The 20042-nt window shown below is 37.6% G+C and overlaps 1 protein-coding gene across 5 annotated transcripts in view; it reads left to right on the top strand.

Annotated features, from left to right (window-relative positions):
• SLC10A7 (solute carrier family 10 member 7) overlaps positions 1–20042 on the top strand; it is a 277474-nt gene that overhangs the window by 69250 nt on the left and 188182 nt on the right. For 3 of the 5 annotated variants that reach the window (XM_067035617.1, XM_059065748.2, XM_067035615.1), the window contains exon 5: positions 8095–8133. The exons of the other annotated variants lie outside the window; for them this stretch is intronic. In XM_067035617.1, the coding sequence (XP_066891718.1) occupies positions 8095–8133 (39 nt within the window). The remainder of the gene's footprint in view (positions 1–8094; positions 8134–20042) is intronic. 5 annotated transcript variants of the gene reach the window in all.

Raw genomic sequence — 20042 nt, 5'->3', positions numbered from 1 at the left:
CCGGGGCACGAACCCGCGTCCCCTGCATCGACAGGCGGACTCTCAACCACTGCGCCACCAGGGAAGCCCTGACCACTCTGTCTTTGACTAACTTCCATATGTCTCCTACCAGAGTTTTTGTTTTGGCTCAAATATAAATTAAAAATGTTATGTTCTTATTATCTATTGAGTGGTGTGAATTTGAGGATTATATACATGAAATGCCGTCTTACATACTCCTTTTCCCCACCCTTACCCTCTCTTTGGGCAACATCTCTGACTAGATCTCAAGGTTTTTCTGGTCACTTTTTGTTACAAAAACAGTCATATATTTAGTAATTAAGTTTAACTTTCTGGTGTTATATGATTCGGGGCAGGCTAGCTTAAACAAGTTCTTTTCTTTGCCAACCTAGGCCTAATCTGTGTTTTCTGTTTTCTTTTTTTTGGCGGGGGTGGGGAAGAGAAGGAAGGATTTATTACTTGCAGCAAGTAAGGAGAACACCGGGGCTCTTTTCCCAAAGCAGTTCTCCCTGAACTTCAAAATTGGGGAAGTTTTAAACTACACGGGTACATGCATATTCATAAGGGGGCTTGAGCAGAGCAGAGAAGAGTTCAGCATAGAAGTGGGGCAAAGGTCGAGGGAGTCCAAGCTTTAGTTTATTGAAGTCAGGAGGGGTCAGCATCATAATTCCATCCTCCACCTGGGTGGGAGGCTTAGTTCCTGGTGTCAGGACTTTACTGAAGCCCAGGTTCTTTGTCTCGTTGCAGAAAGAATTCAGTGAGAGACAAAGTGATAGGTAGGAAGTGGATTTATTTAGAGAGGTCGCATACCATAGACAGAATGAGGTCCTTCTCAAAAGGTGAGAGCGGCCCTGGGAGAAACACATTGTAAGCACAGAAAATTGTACTTTTTTCTTAATGAATACATACACATATACAAATATAATCTTTTTTTTTTTTTTTAATAAACAGATAGGTAGAACCAGTGGGGAAGAAGGTATGGTCTGTTTCACTATTTTTTTACTTTCTCACCCTCCCTACTCTGTAGAGTTAGGGGTGAGAGTAGGACCACTGGCTTCGAGGGAGAGGGACAGAGTCTGATCTTACTGGTGCTGTTCTAACCTGGCCCTGAGTGCCCTCTGTCATAGCAGGTGTCTACCTTCTATTTCTTTTTCCAGGACAGGTTGGGGAGGGAGTTCTTCAGAGCACACGTGCAGCTTCCCACCCTCACCACAGCCCTTCAGCCTCTCACTGCTGGAGTCTCTTCGCCCTGGAAGGCTGCTATGTAGGGTCTCTCACAATGAATCGAGTTTCATGGCAGTCCTCTGAGACACCTACCTGGCCCCTGGGATTGACGGAACCTTGCCCCATCACCGAACTGAAGTATACGTTGCCCAGCTGCTTACCTCCATCCTTGCCCTACCCTTGTGGCCTGTCCTAGGCAGCCTCCCCAGCTTTGCTGTTTCTGGTCGGGAAGCAAGTACCTGTCTCTGGTTCATTACACACCCTCCCTGTCCCCCCAGCGCGGTTCTAGGGAGTAGACCGCGATGGTCCCCCGAGCGCGCACAGAGCACACTCCACTCCTGTGGCAGCCCGGCGAGCACTTTCTCCCTCAGTAAACATCCATCCCCAGTTTGGGAGGCCTGGCAAGCACATCAGCTTCCTCCCCTAGAGGAAGAAGAAAAAGTCAAAAAACCCACTACTCCTAGACATTTCCTTTCATCAATCTCCTCTAGAACGTCTAGGCTTTTCTCATATAGGCTGCATATGAAATGGCCCCTAGCTTAGTTTTAATGTCGTTTTATAAGCTCTGCATTGATATCTCTGGAATATTACTTTAGACTACTGGGATACTTGCCACACATTCTCCTTAGCTTGGAGCACTATTAGAAATTCCGAGACAGCCATAAATGTTCCATTTTAGCATTTTAGTAAGCATTGCTGTATACGTTGGCTGGGGAAACAGGTTATGCAACAGCCAACACCGAACACCACACAGGAAGTTTCATAAATTCATGTGTAACAGATCATTCACACTCAGTGTAAACAGTGGATCTCAATTTTTTTTTTTTTTTTTTTTTTTTTTTTTAGTGGACTGATGAGGGAAAGAAAAAGAGGGGTGTTGGGCCAGCATTATAAAAACTGTAGATATAGTGTTACGAGGAGAAGACTTGGGTAGGGCACAACAGTGTCATATATTTGGAGTGCAGTCATTTTATAAGGGGACCACATGTTTATGTAACTCCAGAGCATGGAACATGGTCAGTGCACAGCAGTTACGGAAGGTGAAGGTTTTGGGCTTTACTGTCAGGTAGGACTTCATAATATTCGAGGGCATTCAGCAATGGAAGCACTTGATTTCCTGAGTTAGAGAACACTCTGTCGCCATGCTTTTCAGCGGTTTATTTTCTTAAATTTACCTTTTTATTTCAAGTAATTCCAAGTAAGTTATGAAGAAATTGATTTGTTATTGAACTTGCTCAATTTTCCAAAATAATTTAATAAAGACACGCTGTAATATATAATGAAACATTAGTAAAATACCATATTTCAAGTAAAACTGGGCTGATACCAAAAGCAATATATTATCTAAAAATGTACAATATAAAGGAAGCCAATCTACTCAGTATTAAAAAACCACCTCAATATGAACTTTCTTAGTTAGCATTGATCAAATTATCCATCAAACATGATTACACCAAGGTATGCACTTTGCACATGGGATTCCTGAGTTGATAATGAAAACATTACTGTGCAGGACATTCAGTTAACATAAGAACTATTCATTCATTCATTCATTTATTCATTCATTCTTTGGTTCAGTAATATTCGTTGAGGGTTTACTACAAGTCAGGTGCTGTTCTAGGCAGTGAAGATATAATCTTGTACAAATTAGACAAAATTCTTCTTGTGATGGAACATTCTAGAGGGGGAATGGGTAATTAAGTTGTTTCTGGAAAAGGAGATAATAAATAAAATGCACTATTTAAAAATCAGAATGGATAAACAACAAGGTCCTACTGTGTAGCACAGGGAACTATATTTAATATCCTCTGATAAACTAAGAATGTGAAAAAGAATATATATATGTATAACCAAATCACTTTGCTCTATAGCAGAAATGAACACAACATTGTAAATCAGCTATACTTCAATAAAATAAAAAAAATCTTTAAAAAAATAAATAAAAATCAATGGACTCTCTCAGGTGTGGCTTCTAGTAGACAGAGGAGAGGAAACTCATATCCTAAGACAGTCTGGTCATATAACCTGAGGGGTCCTCCCTTCAGAACAAATTGTCTTTGGTGGTTCATGTTTGACCTCAGTACATGAAGTTTGTACACAACCATGTTTGTTTTAATATAAAAATGAAAGTGCATTTTTGGATTATTTTCAAAACCAAATATTCACATGCTACAGATACTTGTGGAAGGTGTCCTCTGTTCATCCTCTGGCTTCTCATACCCCCAGCACACTGATGTATGTTCCAGAGGGTTCTCAACCTCCAGCTTGTCAGGCAGCAAGTAAGAGATATCACTAACATGCAAAGTAGGGATTGAAATCTTAATTTTATTTAAAAGTAAAATACGTATTCCATTTTTAACACAAAAGGATTTAAAATGTGAACAGTAAATGGCTCAACATCTTCCTGCCCAGATATAGAAATGCAACATGTTTAAAAGAAGACAAACAGGACAGACAGAAGAAAATGAAAAATAAAAATGACCCCCACTCAATTCCTTTCAAACAAATTTAATCATACTTGAAAGGTTTTTTTCTGTGATCCGTTTCAGAAAAAAAGTGTTTTTTTATACTTGTCTGTGTATATATGTGTGTGTGTGTGTGTGTGTGTACACATTTACACAATAGGAATGTGATATTATGATTATAATAAGAAATATATATTTGGTCTTTGTCTCAATTCCTGGCACAGAGCTCCTAAAATGATTAGATTTCCTAAGTGAAGAGAGCTGGGAAAAAGTCTTTTGTTATGCTAAATAGATGACTTTTGGAAAGCCCCTAGCTAACCTGAGGATGGGGCTGGTTGCCAGGGGAACCAACCAGAGATTAGAAGGTTGGACCTCTGGGGAGGGGAAAGGGGCTAGAGACTGAGGTCAGTCACCAATGGCCAATGTTGAAATCAATCATGCTATGTTATGGAGCCTCTATAGAAACCCAAAGGATGGGTTTGGAGAGCTTCTGGGTTGGTGAGCACTGGAGTTGATGAGAGAGGCATGCAATCAGAGGGCATGGCAGCTCCACAGCCTTGCCCCATACCTTGCCCTCTGCATCTCTTGCATCTGGCTGTTTCTGAGTTATAGCCTTTTATGGTAAAGCAGTAATCTAGTGAGTAAGCTGAGTTCTGTGAGCTTCTCTAGCAAGTTAATCAAACTGGAGGGGACTGGGTTGTGGAACCTCCGATTTATAGACAGTTGGTCAGAAGCACAGGTGACAGCCTTGACTTTTTTTTTTTTTTTTTTTTTGCGGTACGCGGGCCTCTCACTGCTGTGGCCTCTCCCGTTGCGGAGCACAGGCTCCGGACGCGCAGGCTCAGCGGCCATGGCTCACGGGCCCAGCCGCTCCGCGGCATGTGGGATCTTCCCGGACCGGGGCACGAACCCGTGTCCCCTGCATCGGCAGGCGGACTCTCAACCACTGCGCCACCAGGGAAGCCCGACAGCCTTGACTTTTGATTGACATCTGAAGTGGGGACAGCCTTGTGGTTCTGAACCCTTAACCTGGGGAATCGGATGCTATTTGAGGTTAGATAATGTCAGAAATGAGTTGAATTGTAGAAAACCCAGCTGGTGGTGGGTGAATTTCATGGTGGTGTGGAGAAACACGTACTGAAGGAATGGCACACACTGTTTTGAAACTTGCTCTTTTTACTTAAAATATCTTAGCCTGCTTTAATATCAGTATACGCAGGTCATCTTTTTAATGGCTACAGAGTATTCCTTGGTAATTCTAGATTTTATTTAACTCACTCTACTGCTATATGGCGGCGGCAAATTTTAAAACATTTTTTGTATTACATTAAGCGTGTGTATATAACTATGTACGAATAGGGAGATGAAGAGAAGTAAAATACAATGCTGTGGGAGAGATACTTATACTGGGGGAGAGACCAAAGTCTAAATGTCGTTTCCACTGCTTGGCTGTGTGGTGCCAGGTGGCAGATCCAGTCTCCTTTGTCTGCCAATCCTTGGATTCTGCCAAACACATAGAATAGTGTAGTTGGAGAAGTAGACTCTGGACATTTCTGGGAATCCTACTTATTTTAGAAATCCGGTTAGCAAACATGGAGGTGCTCAGGATGAACTTCATGAGATTCCTTCCTTAGAAGACTTGAGTCTCTCGTGGGGCAGGGAGGCATGTAGGTAGGTCATTCAATAGTGCGACAAGTGCCAGGGCAGAAGTGTGCTCAGGATGTTGTGACAGCAGGTATGGGGCCACTCAGGCCACCCAGAAGTATGGATGTGTGAGTGTTGTGGAGGTGACTGAAAGCTTCTTGGAGGGATGATGCTTGAGCTGAGTCACTAAGATAAATGGGAGTTCCCTGGCAGGCGGAAGGGCATTCCAGGCCAAGGCGCAAAGAGGTAAGAAACAGCATGATGAGTGAGGAATCGCAAGTAGTTTAGTGCTGTCAGAATATAAATTTTGAGGCAGTAAATGAGATGGACAGAGACCTGTTCATGGATGGCCTTGTAGTTCATGCTGAGGATCTGGGAATTCCCCCTTAAGTCAAAAGATACGCTTGTCTTTATATATCAATTAAAAGCTCTCTATGGGGTCTTCCCTGGTGGCGCAGTGGTTGAGAGTCCGCCTGCCGATGCGGGCGACGCGGGTTCGTGCCCCGGTCCGGGAAGATCCCACGTGCTGCGGAGCGGCTGGGCCCGTGAGCCGTGGCCGCTGAGTCTGCGCTCCGCGACGGGAGAGGTCCGCGTACCACAAAAACAAACAAAAAAAACCTCTCTATTTGTCATCACTTTTTGGAACTCTGGAAAACGTAATGGCTTCCTATGCGGCAACGGCAAAACTGAGCCAACTGTTAGCTTAATTATTTGTTGCTATTGAGCCTAGGATCCTTGGTTCGGTGTCCGATTTCACATGGTTCTTCAGAGAACCCAGAACCGTAATCAGCCAAGCCACCAATGGTTGCCAGAGCCCACTGCATGGTGAGTGATTTCAAATCCATCACCACTGTCAGGAAAATAGCTAAGAAGTTGGCCTGCAGCATCTTTGGATACCTAAGATATCTTATCACTGTCATCACCATCGTTTTATAAAATGCAGGAACATAGCCAATCCACATAAAATATATTGCTTGGGTTTGGGTTAAAAGAGAACAGGATGGAGTGGGAGTTTAGCGATTTGATCTAATGAGTAGTAGTTACTACTTATTTTACTTTGACTTCTGAGTCTTTTTGTTTCTAATGTTCCATGTTTGTTTGTTTGTTTTTTTCAATGCTAGGCAAAACTATTAGTGATCTAGTATAAGGCTGGTGAAAGGCACTGGAAAGAAACACATTTGGAAGAGCGGAGCTCAAACAGGAATACCTCATTTCTTTACTAAAAAGAGAGAAACTCGTTCTAAGCACAAAATAAGGTCTGGAAATAAACATTGTTTGTGACGAAGTACATTTTTATCAAAAGGAAGGCAGTGTTCCCTATTGATCTCCCCACAACTCATTTATTTATACAGTTTTACTTATTTTTCTCTGCACATAAAACTTTTTCCTGAATCATCCATAATCGGATTCTAGGAAGATGTGTTAAATATGTTGCTACAGTTTACATTTGTCATCTGTGATGTTTTATTTAGCCGAATCTTTTTTTTTCCTTCACTGCTCCCTGTACAACGTGAAATACCATATGCCATTGTCCCTGTCAGGAAGCAAAGGTTTCCCTGGTCTGTGCCTGTGCCTATGTTTATGCCACAGCGGCGCTGTGGTCCAGTGCCATCTTTTATTGATAAGGCCAGCAAAGGAGAAATCTAATGAAATTATCAAAGCTTTGAATTAATTATGAACTTGAATAGGAGAGCTAAGCTCTCTGGAGCCAAGGATCTCATTACCCATGCATTCTCATTGCACTCTCTTCTGGAGCAGAAGGGATTTTTCAGCTACAGCTCTTAGCTTGGCTTTGGACTTTATTCAAACTTGCAAAACTGACATCCTCTTCCTACTACATGCGGCTGCTAATGTCCATGATGATTAATTTAATTCTGCTCTGGATCCACAGGAGATGTCAGTAGGTTTTCTCTGCCCCATCCTTCCGCTTTTTATTATTTTTCTTTCTCTCTTTTTTTCATCAAATTGGATATGATACGTGTTTTTATCTTTTGGAGGTCATGTGAGAAGCTTTCAGAATTCAGGTGTAGCTTCATGGACTATAGTGATTGAATTAAAGTTAAGAACTATATTATATCTACTATGTATTCCCGGGATATTTAGGTAAGCTCAAAGTCAAGTGTTTCTTCTTTGAATTTTGAACACCAAGCAGAAGTTTTTCTTGTCTGTTTCTACTTTAGAATTAATCGTGTAGCAGTAACTTCCGTGGTCTTAACAGCATTGTTCGTATTTCTCATGTGCGTTGTATGGGAAACTACAGATCTCACTTTATGGGTGTAGCTCATAAGTCTTAAGCTCCCTGATGGAGAGTAGTTAATGTTTGCGTTACAATTCTGGTATTCCTTTTCCCAGTAATATGAATTTTCTTCCTTTCTTTCCTTTTTATATTTTTTCTTTTTTGTGTGCGACTAAATCAGCCCCTGATTGTTTTAAGTCTAGTAGCAAAATCAATAACAACAAGGTTTCAATTTGCTGTTGGGGATGATTCTTCAGTACTGTCATATAGGTTCAAAGCATCTTATGGCAAGCCTTTTCTGCTTGCTTTTGAGACCCATTATTTATGAATTCCTAAGCTGTGGCTCATCCATCTTAGTAAACTACAAGCTACTGGCAATTTTTGTAAGCAGTGACTAACTTTGCTTTACAGAGTCAGTGTTTTAAGGTTTTGAATAGTGGGGGATGGGAGAATGATAATCTTTGCTTTTCCTTTTCCTATTTACTTTCAGTGAGTTTTTATTCCCCCCATTTATTTTCTCTATAGGCAGCTGCAATATTTAATTCAGCCTTTGGAAGTTTTTTGGTAAGTAAACATGGTTTAATTTGTCTTTTATAACTTTTATTGTGATGTTTATATGAAATATTCAGTGAAAATTGGACTTTTTTTTTTACTATTTGGTTAAATATAAAAGTTCTTGAATCCTGTCATATGCTATTATCCATACCTAAAGAAAATTAATAAATAGAGGAAATGTTCTCTTATAATTTGGAAGCTTGGGTTTAATATTCCATTTAATGGATTCAAGGAATCAATTAAAACACTATGTGTCTCCTTATAGAGGTATGTCAATATATTGATCATTTAATGAGGTCTTTTAGATTATTATTATTTTGTGTCATGGGACTGAGGATTTTGAAAAAGGAAACATGACCCAGCTGGTCAGAAAGGGAATGCTAATTTACTTGTTGACATGTCATTTATTTTGTACATTTCACTTTTAAAGAAGCTACTGTCTTAGATACTTCTGAGAAATCTATGTGAAAAAAAATTTGAAATGAGGAAATAACTAATGAGTAATTTGCAAGAAAATACAATACTTTTTGACATGTGAACTATCAATTATATATAAAAAGATTTAAAATAGTTCATCTTTCATAAGTAGAACCAATATAATTATAAGGACAATACTATTTTAGCATTTTTTAATCATTATCTTTTAAACAGATGATATAAACAAAGACTTGGTTTGTGTTATGAAAGAATGAGAAAGAAACTGAGTTTTCTGTCATTTATATTTATACCCTCCCTAAAACTTTGCTAAATTGATGAAAACAAATTAGAATATTGTATTTTTAGATATATAACTCATTAATAGATATGTGGTTACAGTGATTTACAAAAAAATTGAGAATGAAATCAGCGAAGTATAGAAGCTGGTTCATGAGTCTAGGCAAAATATCAATTACTTCTGTTTAAAATGCTCTTTATGTCACTTATTATTGTATGTATTTAAATGTACTTGAAGCTTTAAAACATATTGTTACATAGTGTTAATTCTGTACAGTCCTGTATAGCTTTTAATGTCCCAGTGATGCAGCTTTAATGATGTAGCTTCTGCAAAATACATGCTTAGATTCTATCTTATTTTTAAAGAAGTAGTAATATTATTCCCGATGGTGTATTATTATTATTGGGTTTCAGAAGAGAGGTAATAGAATCCATTTAATGCAAATGATCTCTTGAGCTACTTATTTTAGACTCAGTGATATTTTCTTGTCATTATTTCATATATCCAAGTATTATTTTCTATATGTTGTCACAATTGACACAATAATATCTGTAAGATATGTTCTTGCTGGAAGCCAGTTTTTTTACATGGTTTGGATTTGTATACATACACTGTCGAAACATGGTTTCCTAAGCTGGATCTCTCCTACTCTTTAAAATGTCTGGTGTAATTGAGAAGATAACTTTGAGGCAATTGTCTGAGTAACTAAACCAAAATACAGTCCTTTAGTTGGAGGACAAGCTCACTAAGTACAGTTTGAGCTTTGCACTGACTGACTGTATGAACAATAAATGTATCATGTTATTTGTTCTACCAGGCCCAATTCTTTGATAAGATCCAGTGAAGTAAAACTTGTTCTAGGGATTCTTTCGGATTTCTGTTATGCCCTTTCACTTTTAAAGCGTTATGCATTCTCACTCCTTAGTCTTTTGCTCTTTTTCCTCTCTTCACCTTTTTTTCTTACATTAATGAGTCAATCGAAAGTATTTATTGATTTCCTTCACACAGAGGTGGTTTTCTAATAGCTGTAGAGGTGCAAAAAAAATACAACATGGTCCCAATCTGCTGTGGAGATAACACATAGAAAAAGAAATACAATATAAAAGCTAACAAATCAAACAAAAGGTGTTACTAGGTGATGTATGATTGTCAGATATGAACTCTGGGTTGAAAGGTCGGACAGAAACAATTTCGCTGTTGGACCTTGAAGTGTGATAGGACTTAGCTAGTCGAGAAGAGAGGAGAGGAAAAAGGCATGAACAGTGGCAGAGAGGCAGAAGCGTCTTCCATTTCTTCCCCTTCCCCTTCCTTTTCCTCCTTTTCCTTTCCCAAAGCTGAAAATGACCAGAAGGGGTTGAGAATAAAAATTATGATTGGAGATGTTTTGCTCCAGTGTTGTAAGAGAAATAATTCTATTTCTTTTTCTTCCCTCTCTACCATAGTTACAACAAACCTTTGATTATGAACTATGCACAAGTCTGAACTAAATCAGTTAGAATTAGGCTCAGCTTATTTACCAGGAAAAAGAAAAATAGTGGCTTGGACAAAGGTCAATGTTTATTTCTCTATTATGTAAAATCTGGAAGGAGGCTGTCAGGGGAGCTTCATGGTCTCATTGTGTACAGAGACACCCATCTTTCTCCTGCACCATCCACAGCACACAGCTGCCTTCATCAATGTTACCTTATGGTCCAAGATAGCTGCTGGAGCTCCAGCCAAAAGGAAACCTGAAGAGCAAGGTCTTTACCTTGGGAAAGCACAAAAGAGCTCCTCTAAAAGCTGAGTCTGCTTTCTTTAAACAGCATTCCTGGAGCTCCAACACCATACTTGCAGTAATATCTTACTGCAGAACTTAGTCATATGATCCTACGCAGCCACTGGAGAGGCTGAGACGTGTGGCAATTTGGTAAAAGCTACGAACTGAATTTCCGTAACTAAGGAAGAAGAGAATGTATAAGAGGTAGCTAGTGCTCTGTGCAAAAGTGCAGTGTATAGCATTTGTCAAGAGTTTGAAGAAAGAGATTAAGCTTAGTTGAATGATATGAGAAGACTTCAGGGAGAAGTTGGTGCTTGAGTTGGGCTTGGGAAAAAGGACTTATTTTAGAGGAGGAAAATTCCAAACTGTAACCTTCATGTTTTATTTTGTTATCCCTAAAGGGTGGTACTTGTTAAGAGTTTTTTTTTTTTTTTTGATTTTCTTTATAAATGAAAAATATTCACCTATCCTTAAAATTTAGGATTATTGGTAGTAGAATGGTTTCTAGAGTCAGACTGGGTTTAAATCCTTACTTGACTGAATACTATTCTAACCACAAAACCTTCCATATATATAAAATGGGGTAATGATAGTACCTAAACTATACAGTTGAGGTAAGGATTAAATGGGATGATCTATAAAAAAATGCTTGAATGTAGTAGAAATAACTGGTCTAGGTTTTGTTCAAGTTCTACCATGAATTTTTTGTGCATGACCATGGACATTCATAAAATGAAGAAATTGGTTATCTGTGACTAAACCCTATAATTATTATTTTTTTTTTTTGTGCGGTACGCGGGCCTCTCACTGCTGTGGCCTCTCCTGTTGCGGAGCACAGGCTCCGGACGCGCAGGCTCAGCAGCCATGGCTCACGGGCCCAGCCGCTCCACGGCATGTGGGATCTTCCCGGACCGGGGCACGAACCCGTGTCCCCTGCATCCACAGGCGGACTCTCAACCACTGCGCCACCAGGGAAGCCCGAGCCCGAGAATTTTTGAAGAAAGAACTATTTGGGCATTCTTGTTGATTTTCAGACATCTGGGTATATACCAAATAAACTACTATACATATTTATTAGCTAGTTTAATAATGTCCCAGGTCTAATTAAAAGTGTTTTTAAGAACTAATTGTCACAGAAAACTTTTTTTTAATGTAGCTAGACTGATAATAACTAATGATAGACGAATTCAATTTACATAAATTTCAGGCCAAGAAAATATTTTAAAATTATTCCATAGAGGATTGCTTTAAGTTAAGAAGTTAATGTTATTATCTCCTCCTCTCATTTAAATTGTTTGGTTTATAATAATTGTGGAGCATAATAAGTGTTTTGAGATTTCCCTCTTGATGAAATTTTAATAAAATTTGATAGCCAACTACCCTGAATAACGAAAATGTTATCAAAATTTATATGTATATCTATTTTTTTGATGTAAAACCATGTATTTCAAGTTCAACCATTTCATATGTTGCTTCCTCATCAAAAGAAAGATTTTTTAAAAATAGATTTAGATATTGGCAACTTTTTGAAAAATTCCAATTGAAAAATCATTTCTTTAACTTAAAAAGATTCAACTATGTTGAAAAAAAATTGATCACATGATTTGTTAGACCCTGAGCATTTTTGGTTTGGAGGCTAAATTCAGTGTTTCCATGTCCTCAAGAATTATAAGTTAAAGTTTAAAAGGAAAAAAGTAGAATTTTTTCTTTTTAGATTCCTTAGCCTATTTTATTATTTTTGGTAGCTCCTAATCTTAAAGGGAAACCCTAGTGAGTAACAAAGTCAATATGTCAAATTGAGTTTCGAATAACTATGTTATACAGCATTATAGCAATTCATGGCAACATAAATGTAAGGAGCTCTGAAACAGCAGCAAAGAATTCTAAGCAAAGTTAAATCATTTTTGTGAATTGATAACACCTAGTCTAAAAAAAGATCTTTAAGAGTCACTGTTTACTTTCTAAATCTCATCATTTAAAGTATCAAGAAATGGGTTTCTTCTACATAATTCTCCTTTAAAATAGTCATTGCCAGAACCAGCAGAAGCTATTCTAAGATGAATAATTTTATTTTATTTTTTATGCCAGACCAAGCGTTAAAAGGAACTCCTTACCTTGAGCTGAAGAACTAGCCAGCACATAGTTTTCTTCCCTTACCTAACTGTTCTGTCTTCCTTCTTTGCTTTGGCTGATCCTCCATTACTACCCATCTTTGTAGAAAGATTTAATAGTTAACTGATGCTGAAAGAAAATAGTTGCTGAAAGAAAAGAAGTCTCAAACACAAATGCCATGTTTTAATAACTTGGGGTATATGTTTACCACTTTCTTTATTCTTCCTTTCTTGTAAATACAAAAATGTGCTCAGCCATACTCAGAATGGTTAGAGAGAAAGCACATTAACTTTGTAACTTGTTTGATTGCTGTCAACACTGCTTTTTAAAAACCAGATCAAGAATCTCAAATATTAACGAAGAAGGTTAAGGGTGGTACCATACAAGGCTTAATTGTTAATTTGGGTTTCCTTTCATCTAAATCTAGGATGTCAGTTTTAAATTCAGTTTATGTTTATGGAATTCTCATTTTGTGCAATACTGAAAACTATACCAGTTTTTTTCCTTAATTTGTTTAAAATCTTAACCAACGCGTATTATTCAGTTGAGATCTTCGTTTCCCCTCAAAAGTTCATGACTTGTTTAAAATACAGGTTTTTCTTTTCATTAAGCTTAAACACCAGAACAAACAACCAACTGAATTTTTGAGCAATATTCAGTACTATCTTACAGGATGTTAGTTCTTACATTTATCCTTTTATTGCTAAGGACTCAATAAAACCAGGATTTTAAATAACCCTTCCTGGGCTTTAAAGTAACTTATGAACTATGTTTGGACAAAAGGAAGCTAGTTTCTACCTTTATAAGGCAGATTCCATCATAATTCTATGCCTTTCATTTGTTCACCTCTTTGGGCAAATGGACACCATGAAAGCTGGATTGCTGAGAACAGACTACTTTCTCTTTAAAAAATGCCATTGGGTCAATTAGCAGTATGGCACAAAATACGAAAATAGCATATAAAATTAGCACACATATACTCAGAGTCAATTAGATTCAAGGCACTTTTGCAGGTACTGAAGCAAATGCACAATACATACATATGTGAAAAAAATAAGTAACAATAAAAGAATTAAGAGGACAGGGATTGCCTTGAAGGCAGCGTCTTCCAAATTTCAGACACCTTTATGACTTTTGCCATGTCAACATATTATTTGTGTTATTAAGTTAAATAAAACTCACTTTTAAAATTTAACTTTATTTTAAAGTGAAACTGTACATCAGCACATCAAATAAGAGCCAATCTTGTCATGAAGAGAAGGTAACTGAAGTTAAATCAAATAGGAAAAAGCTATTATTAATTTGTACTCTGCTGCCTACACAAGGCTCTGAGTCCATGCCTACCCTCCTTTTGATAAGAAGTGGAATTAGCATCAGTACCTAACCAAGAACTGAAGGGTTGAAAAAGATTTTTTGTAAAGAGAGTAAGTTTTATTACTAATTCTCTGTCTCTGTGTCGTTTGCTTTGATTTCCACTTTGGGCTTCACCGTTCTTAGGTTCTGGGAAGCACTGTTCTCTAGGGTCATTTCCTAAATCATTTCAGCAAAGAGGTGAATTAAAACCATTGGGGGAGGTCAAATGAGGAAACCCCGAGAATCAGGGACTCTGGCAACATGAATATGTTTGTGTTTCTTTCATTAGAATATTTTCTACCTAACGCTTGTCCAGAAAAGCAGTATGCATGTGTACCAAACATGTTTGTAGATGTAAAAGTATGCAATATCGCTTGAGTAAGGAAAACCCTGTGATAGTTGCATTTGGATTCATTTCTCAGACAAATTCATATCTGAAGTACAATCACTGTAAATAAAGAAAATGGTCTTCGTTACTTCATAAAAATGTATAGAATCCTTACCTACTCCATTATAGCAGCATAATGCTCTATGCCGTCTGACAGGACTTGTGTAGCAAGTAAATGCATTAGTCACAGTGACCATTTTTCTTGCAAATCTGTGACATAGATTTAATTATAGGAATGACCAGCAACTTACAAATCTAATTTTGGTGGAGGCTGAGGCAAGTTTTTTTAAAAAAATTTTAATAATGATGGATTTTTTAAAAAGCAATGATTTCATTACCATTTAAAGAAATCTACTGGTGTAGAACTAGCCAATTGACTGAAATTCTTTTATTACCCTTTAACATATGCCATATACTTTCGTTTTTATTACTTTTTAAAATGTCATCATTCCCAAACTGGAAAAGTACTTGCTTCTACACCGATTTAGGTAAAAATAAATAAATATAAATTTGGGGGGCGGGCACAGGATATTTGTACAGGGCCTCCTAAGAAACACAATCCTAGTAGTTGGTTAAAAGCAAGACTATTTCCTTAATTTGAATCCAACCTAACTACAGAATTGCTTAGTCTATGGCCTTTAGTAGGAGATACCCACTAACTGCTAAATGATGATAATGTGTTAGATAGTTCTCATTTCTCTGTTTCTATTTCTCCAAACTAAAAATTTACCATGATTAACCCAGTTATTAAGCTAATATTTTGGGGATCTGGGGATAATAGTGTGGTGAGCCAAACAATTAAGTTTCATGTCCTCATCTGCATTAGTGATTCTTAAGGTGAGAATATCAAGTCCCATGGTGGGGGGAAGGGAGGAGGTAATCATTTTCCATTCTCAATATACCTCATTGATTCAGACCGAACTGCCATTCCAAAATAAATCTGGGCATGGGAAGAGAAGCAGGAGGGCATCTGAGCATGCATAAACTGTTTAAACTTGTGGATTCTACCAACCAGAAAGAACCTTCCCTTTAATTACTGGTCTTTAGGATGAAAGCAAAGTTAGACATCTAAACTCCATTGTAGACTCAGGTTTTCAAGTAAACACTTAGCACTTCTAAAAAAACAATGGTCGGGCTTCCCTGGTGGCGCAGTGGTTGAGAGTCCGCCTGCTGATGCAGGGGACACAGGTTCGTGCCCCGGTCCGGGAGGATCCCACGTGCCGTGGAGCGGCTGGGCCCGTGAGCCATGGCCGCTGAGCCTGTGCTCCGCAACCGGAGAGGCCACAGCAGCGAGAGGCCCGCGTACCGCAAAAAAAAGAAAAATAAAAAAAAATAAAAAAAAAAAAAATAAAAAAACAATGGTCTGTGTTATTGGAAATGGCAGATTGTAGTTTGAAATTAAGAAATCAAACTGTTTTTTTTAGCTCAATTCATTGTGTGTCATTGTTTGCCCTTATATCAATTTTATTAATGAAACATTTGTGGACTTCCTGCTAGGAAGTAGCCTACTATGTGCTGGGCGCTGGACTAGATTTTAGAGCTAACTAACAAAATTTTACATATATATATATATATGAGGTCTTGGCTTCAAGGCATATAAAATTCCTGGATTTTTTTTTTTTTTTTTTTTTTTTTGTGATATGCGGGCCTCTCACTGTCGTGGCCTCTCCCGTTGCGAAGCACAGGCTCCGGACGCGCAGGCTCAGCGGCCATGGCTCACGGGCCCAGCCGCTCCGCGGCACGTGGGATCTTCCCGGACCGGGGCACGAACCCGTGTCCCCTGCATTGGCAGGCGGGCTCTCAACCACTGCGCCACCAGGGAAGCCCAAATTCCTGGATTTTAAATGTCATTTTTCAGTGTGATTACCCAGGCAACCTGATTCTTAATTACCCCTAAATGTTGACTTGCTCTCACAGAGTTTAAGGACCACTTACTCTGACTGTATAACTTCAAGTAAAGCAGATTAGCATCTCCAACTATTAAAATAAAACTCTTTCATTTTTATTGACATTCCAAAGAAAACTGAATTTTAAGTTTATGTGTCTGCCAATATAGATGTTTTTAAAAAGCAGCTTACCAGATACTAGATTCAGTTTGTAAGTATATCAAAAGCTGACTTAGAAAAGTACCTTACGATATATAACTTATTCTGTGGGAACATTGTGTTAAAAATTAACTTCTTTAAAGCTATTTTAATTGTAATATAGTCAGCCCTCTGTATCCTCAGGTTCCACATCCAAGAATTCAACTAGCTGAGCTCAAAAATATTCAGGGGGAAAAAAAAAAAAAAAGATTCCAAGAAGTTCCAAAGAGGAAAACTTGAACTTGCTGCAACTATTTACATAGCATTTACCTTGTATCAGGTATTATATGTAATCTAGAGATGATTTAAAGTATATGGGAGGATGTGCATAGGTTATATGCAAATACTACATTATTTTATATAAGGGACTTGAGTGTCCGTGGAGTTTAGTATCTGTGGGGTTCCTAGAACCAATTCCCTGCAGATACTGAGGGACACCTGCATATGTTTAATATCATATGAAATCACCAAATTGTTTTCCAAAGTGATTGTACCTTTTAACATTTCTATCAGGAATGTTTGAGGAATCTAGTTGCTCCATATCCTGGCCAGCCCTTGGTATTAGCAGTACTTTTTATTTTAGCCATTCTAATAGGTGTTTAGCGATACATCATCGTAGCTTTAACTTCTAGTTCCCTAATGGCGAATGACGTTAGACATCCTGTTTTGTGCTTATTTGCCACCTGTGTATCTTCTTGGAGGTGTCTGTTCAAATCTCTTGTCTATTTTTTAATGGGGTTGTTTTCTTATATTTGGATTGTGAATTTCTAAATATGTTTGAACACCAGTCATTTATCAGATATGTATTTTGCAAGTGTTTTCTCCCAGTCTATGGCTTGTCTTCTCATTTTCTTAATGGTATCTTTCGAAGAGCAGAAGTTTTAAATTTTGATTAAATCCATTTTTTTTCTTTTATGGCTCTTGGTTTCTGTGTCCTCCAAGAAATTCTTGTTTAATCCCCAAATCACAAAATTCTTTGTTTTCTTCTAGATGTTTTATAGTTTTTGTTTTTATATTTAAGTCTGTGATCCATTTTGAATCAATCTTTGTACATGATGCCTTATTTGAGTTGGGATTCATTATTTTGCACATAGTTGTAGAAGTTTAAAGTTTTTATGTCTGTCAAATGTATCCATCTTTCCCTTTATGGATTTTTCCATAGTCTTTATACTTATAAAGCCTTTCCCTAATCACAGTATCAGATAAAATTTCACATATTTTCTTTTAGCTTTATAGACAAAATGCATATATAATGTATGTTTAAAAGTAAAGCCTGGGGCTTCCCTGGTGGCACAGTGGTTGAGAGTCCGCCTGCCAATGCAGGGGACATGGGTTCGTGCCCCAGTCTGGGAAGATCCCACATGCCGCGGAGTGGCTAGGCCCATGAGCCATGGCTGCTGAGCCTGCGCGTCCGGAGCCTGTGCTCTGCCACGGGAGAGGCCACAACAGTGAGAGGCCCGCGTACCAAAAAAAAAGTAAAGCCTGTCATACAGGAGTTAACAAATACAAATAACAGTTTGAAAGTACTTCACCTGATTAAGGAAGGTATCATTGGTTAAAGAAGTCAATTTCTGTTGTTGCTGGCCCTACTGTTGTTTTTTGTTTTCTTTTCATGTAAGTCCATCTTTGTAGTGATACTCTGATATCTACATAGTGACATATATGCTTGTCCCTGAAAATAATTAGATCAGTATTCATGACTGTTAAAAATTGTTTCTCTATCTTAGGATATTACCCATGACATTAATATAATTACCTAAGATAAAATTATTCGTTTGAAGTATAAAATGGAGATGTACATAGAATAGTGATTGAAAATTATAGAAACCTCATTTTGATCTCTATCAATTTAATTTGCAAATATTCACACAAACTAACAGTAAAATGTTTCTACTTGGAGGATTGTTGAGTAAGGTGAATAGCTCTCTTAGTTGAGGAGTTTCAAATAATAGAGGACTTTTAAAAAATAAAATATGATTTAAAAAACCCTGATCAATTTGATTTTAACTTTTATAATTGAACAAACTGCACTGGTCAGGGGAAAGAAACTTTTCATGATGAGAACATGGTATCTTGGAAATTAAAGTCAAAGCATCACAGCTCTCCAGGCTCATGAGATGAACATTGATTCATATTTTACATGTCCATTGATGGTTGTACTCCGAGTGTGCAGTTTGTACATTTTCTTTCTCTTTTGACAGAACCACATACATGTTTACTTTTCCTGGGTAGCCTTTTCTGTGATGTTTCTAATAAGTAGAGTAATTAAATTAAAAATGTCCACTGTGTTTATAGTTTTACTGTAACAGTGCTTCGTCTAGTGGTCAGTATTTGTGGTTTAGTTTTTCATTATTCAGGCAATTCTCTTAAAAGTAGTTATTTTCTAAAGTGTTCCTACGTTTTCACTTGAAAGCTTATGATATTCTTTTTATCCATTTATTTAGGAAGGATAATGTTTATTAACATTATTGTGCTTTTGGTTATTCTCAAGAACCAAAGTGGTGCGTCCTATATTCTTTCTCACCATCCTATATGTTATTGTAAGATAAACTATCTTCACATACTACTTTTATATGTTACTCCTATGCCGCAATGCCTTCAGTGGCTCTTTATTGCCCAACACCCAGTTGGCCATTCTGGAGTCTTCTCAGTGCAACCCCATCCCCTCTCTCTCCAGCATCCTTCTTACATTCACATTTTAAATGTTGATTTACTCTTTACTCCCTTTCCTCCAACACTTGGGGCTCCCACCTCTTTGCTTATACTGTTCCCATCCTTTCCATATCCTGTCCATCTCTCAAAAGCCTGTCTGCCCCTTCAAGCAAGTTCTCCAGCTTTTCTTTTATGGTTATTTAGCTCTTGGGATGGCTTTCCATCTAGATTGCAACTGCTTGATATAGTTAGCTTACAATACTGATCTTGTCTCCCACCTCTGGCTCCTCCTGTGATCCTGCTCTTATTATTTTTTTCTAAAATACTTATCTTCTAACATTATATATTTATTATTTTTATTGTCTGTCTCTCCTTATTCCAATAAATGCTCCATGAAGGTGGGTATTTTTCTTCTGGGTGGTTTGGTTCACTGCACTGTCCACAGCACATGTAGTATCTGGCACAGATGGTATGTATATGGTCAGCACACAAAAAATATTTGTTAAATGAATAAGTAGGTCCAGTGAATGTTATTTTAACCTCTCTTCTTCATGTATCTAAGATTGTAAAATATCTTATGTATAATATGCACTTAAAATGCATGCTAATTATATGTTAAATTAGTTTGACAAAAATCCCAATATTACTTTAATTGGTTATCTACCAAATTTTTCTTACTTATGTTAAAGTGATTTTAAATCATAAACTTTTAGTTTCAATAAAACCTATGCTATAAAAAAAACCAAAAAAATGCTATAGCCATAGAAATTTGTATAGTTTTATATTCACAGTATTGATTTAGAATGAGGATGCAAACTCATTCCCACATCTAAATTTGATATTGGGTGATTTGTAAGA

The sequence above is a fragment of the Kogia breviceps genome, chromosome 6, assembly GCF_026419965.1.
Source record: "Kogia breviceps isolate mKogBre1 chromosome 6, mKogBre1 haplotype 1, whole genome shotgun sequence".
Classification (NCBI taxonomy): domain Eukaryota; kingdom Metazoa; phylum Chordata; class Mammalia; order Artiodactyla; family Physeteridae; genus Kogia; species Kogia breviceps.
The sequence above is the reverse complement of the archived record's forward strand: the minus strand, read 5'-3'. Positions and strand labels throughout refer to the sequence as shown.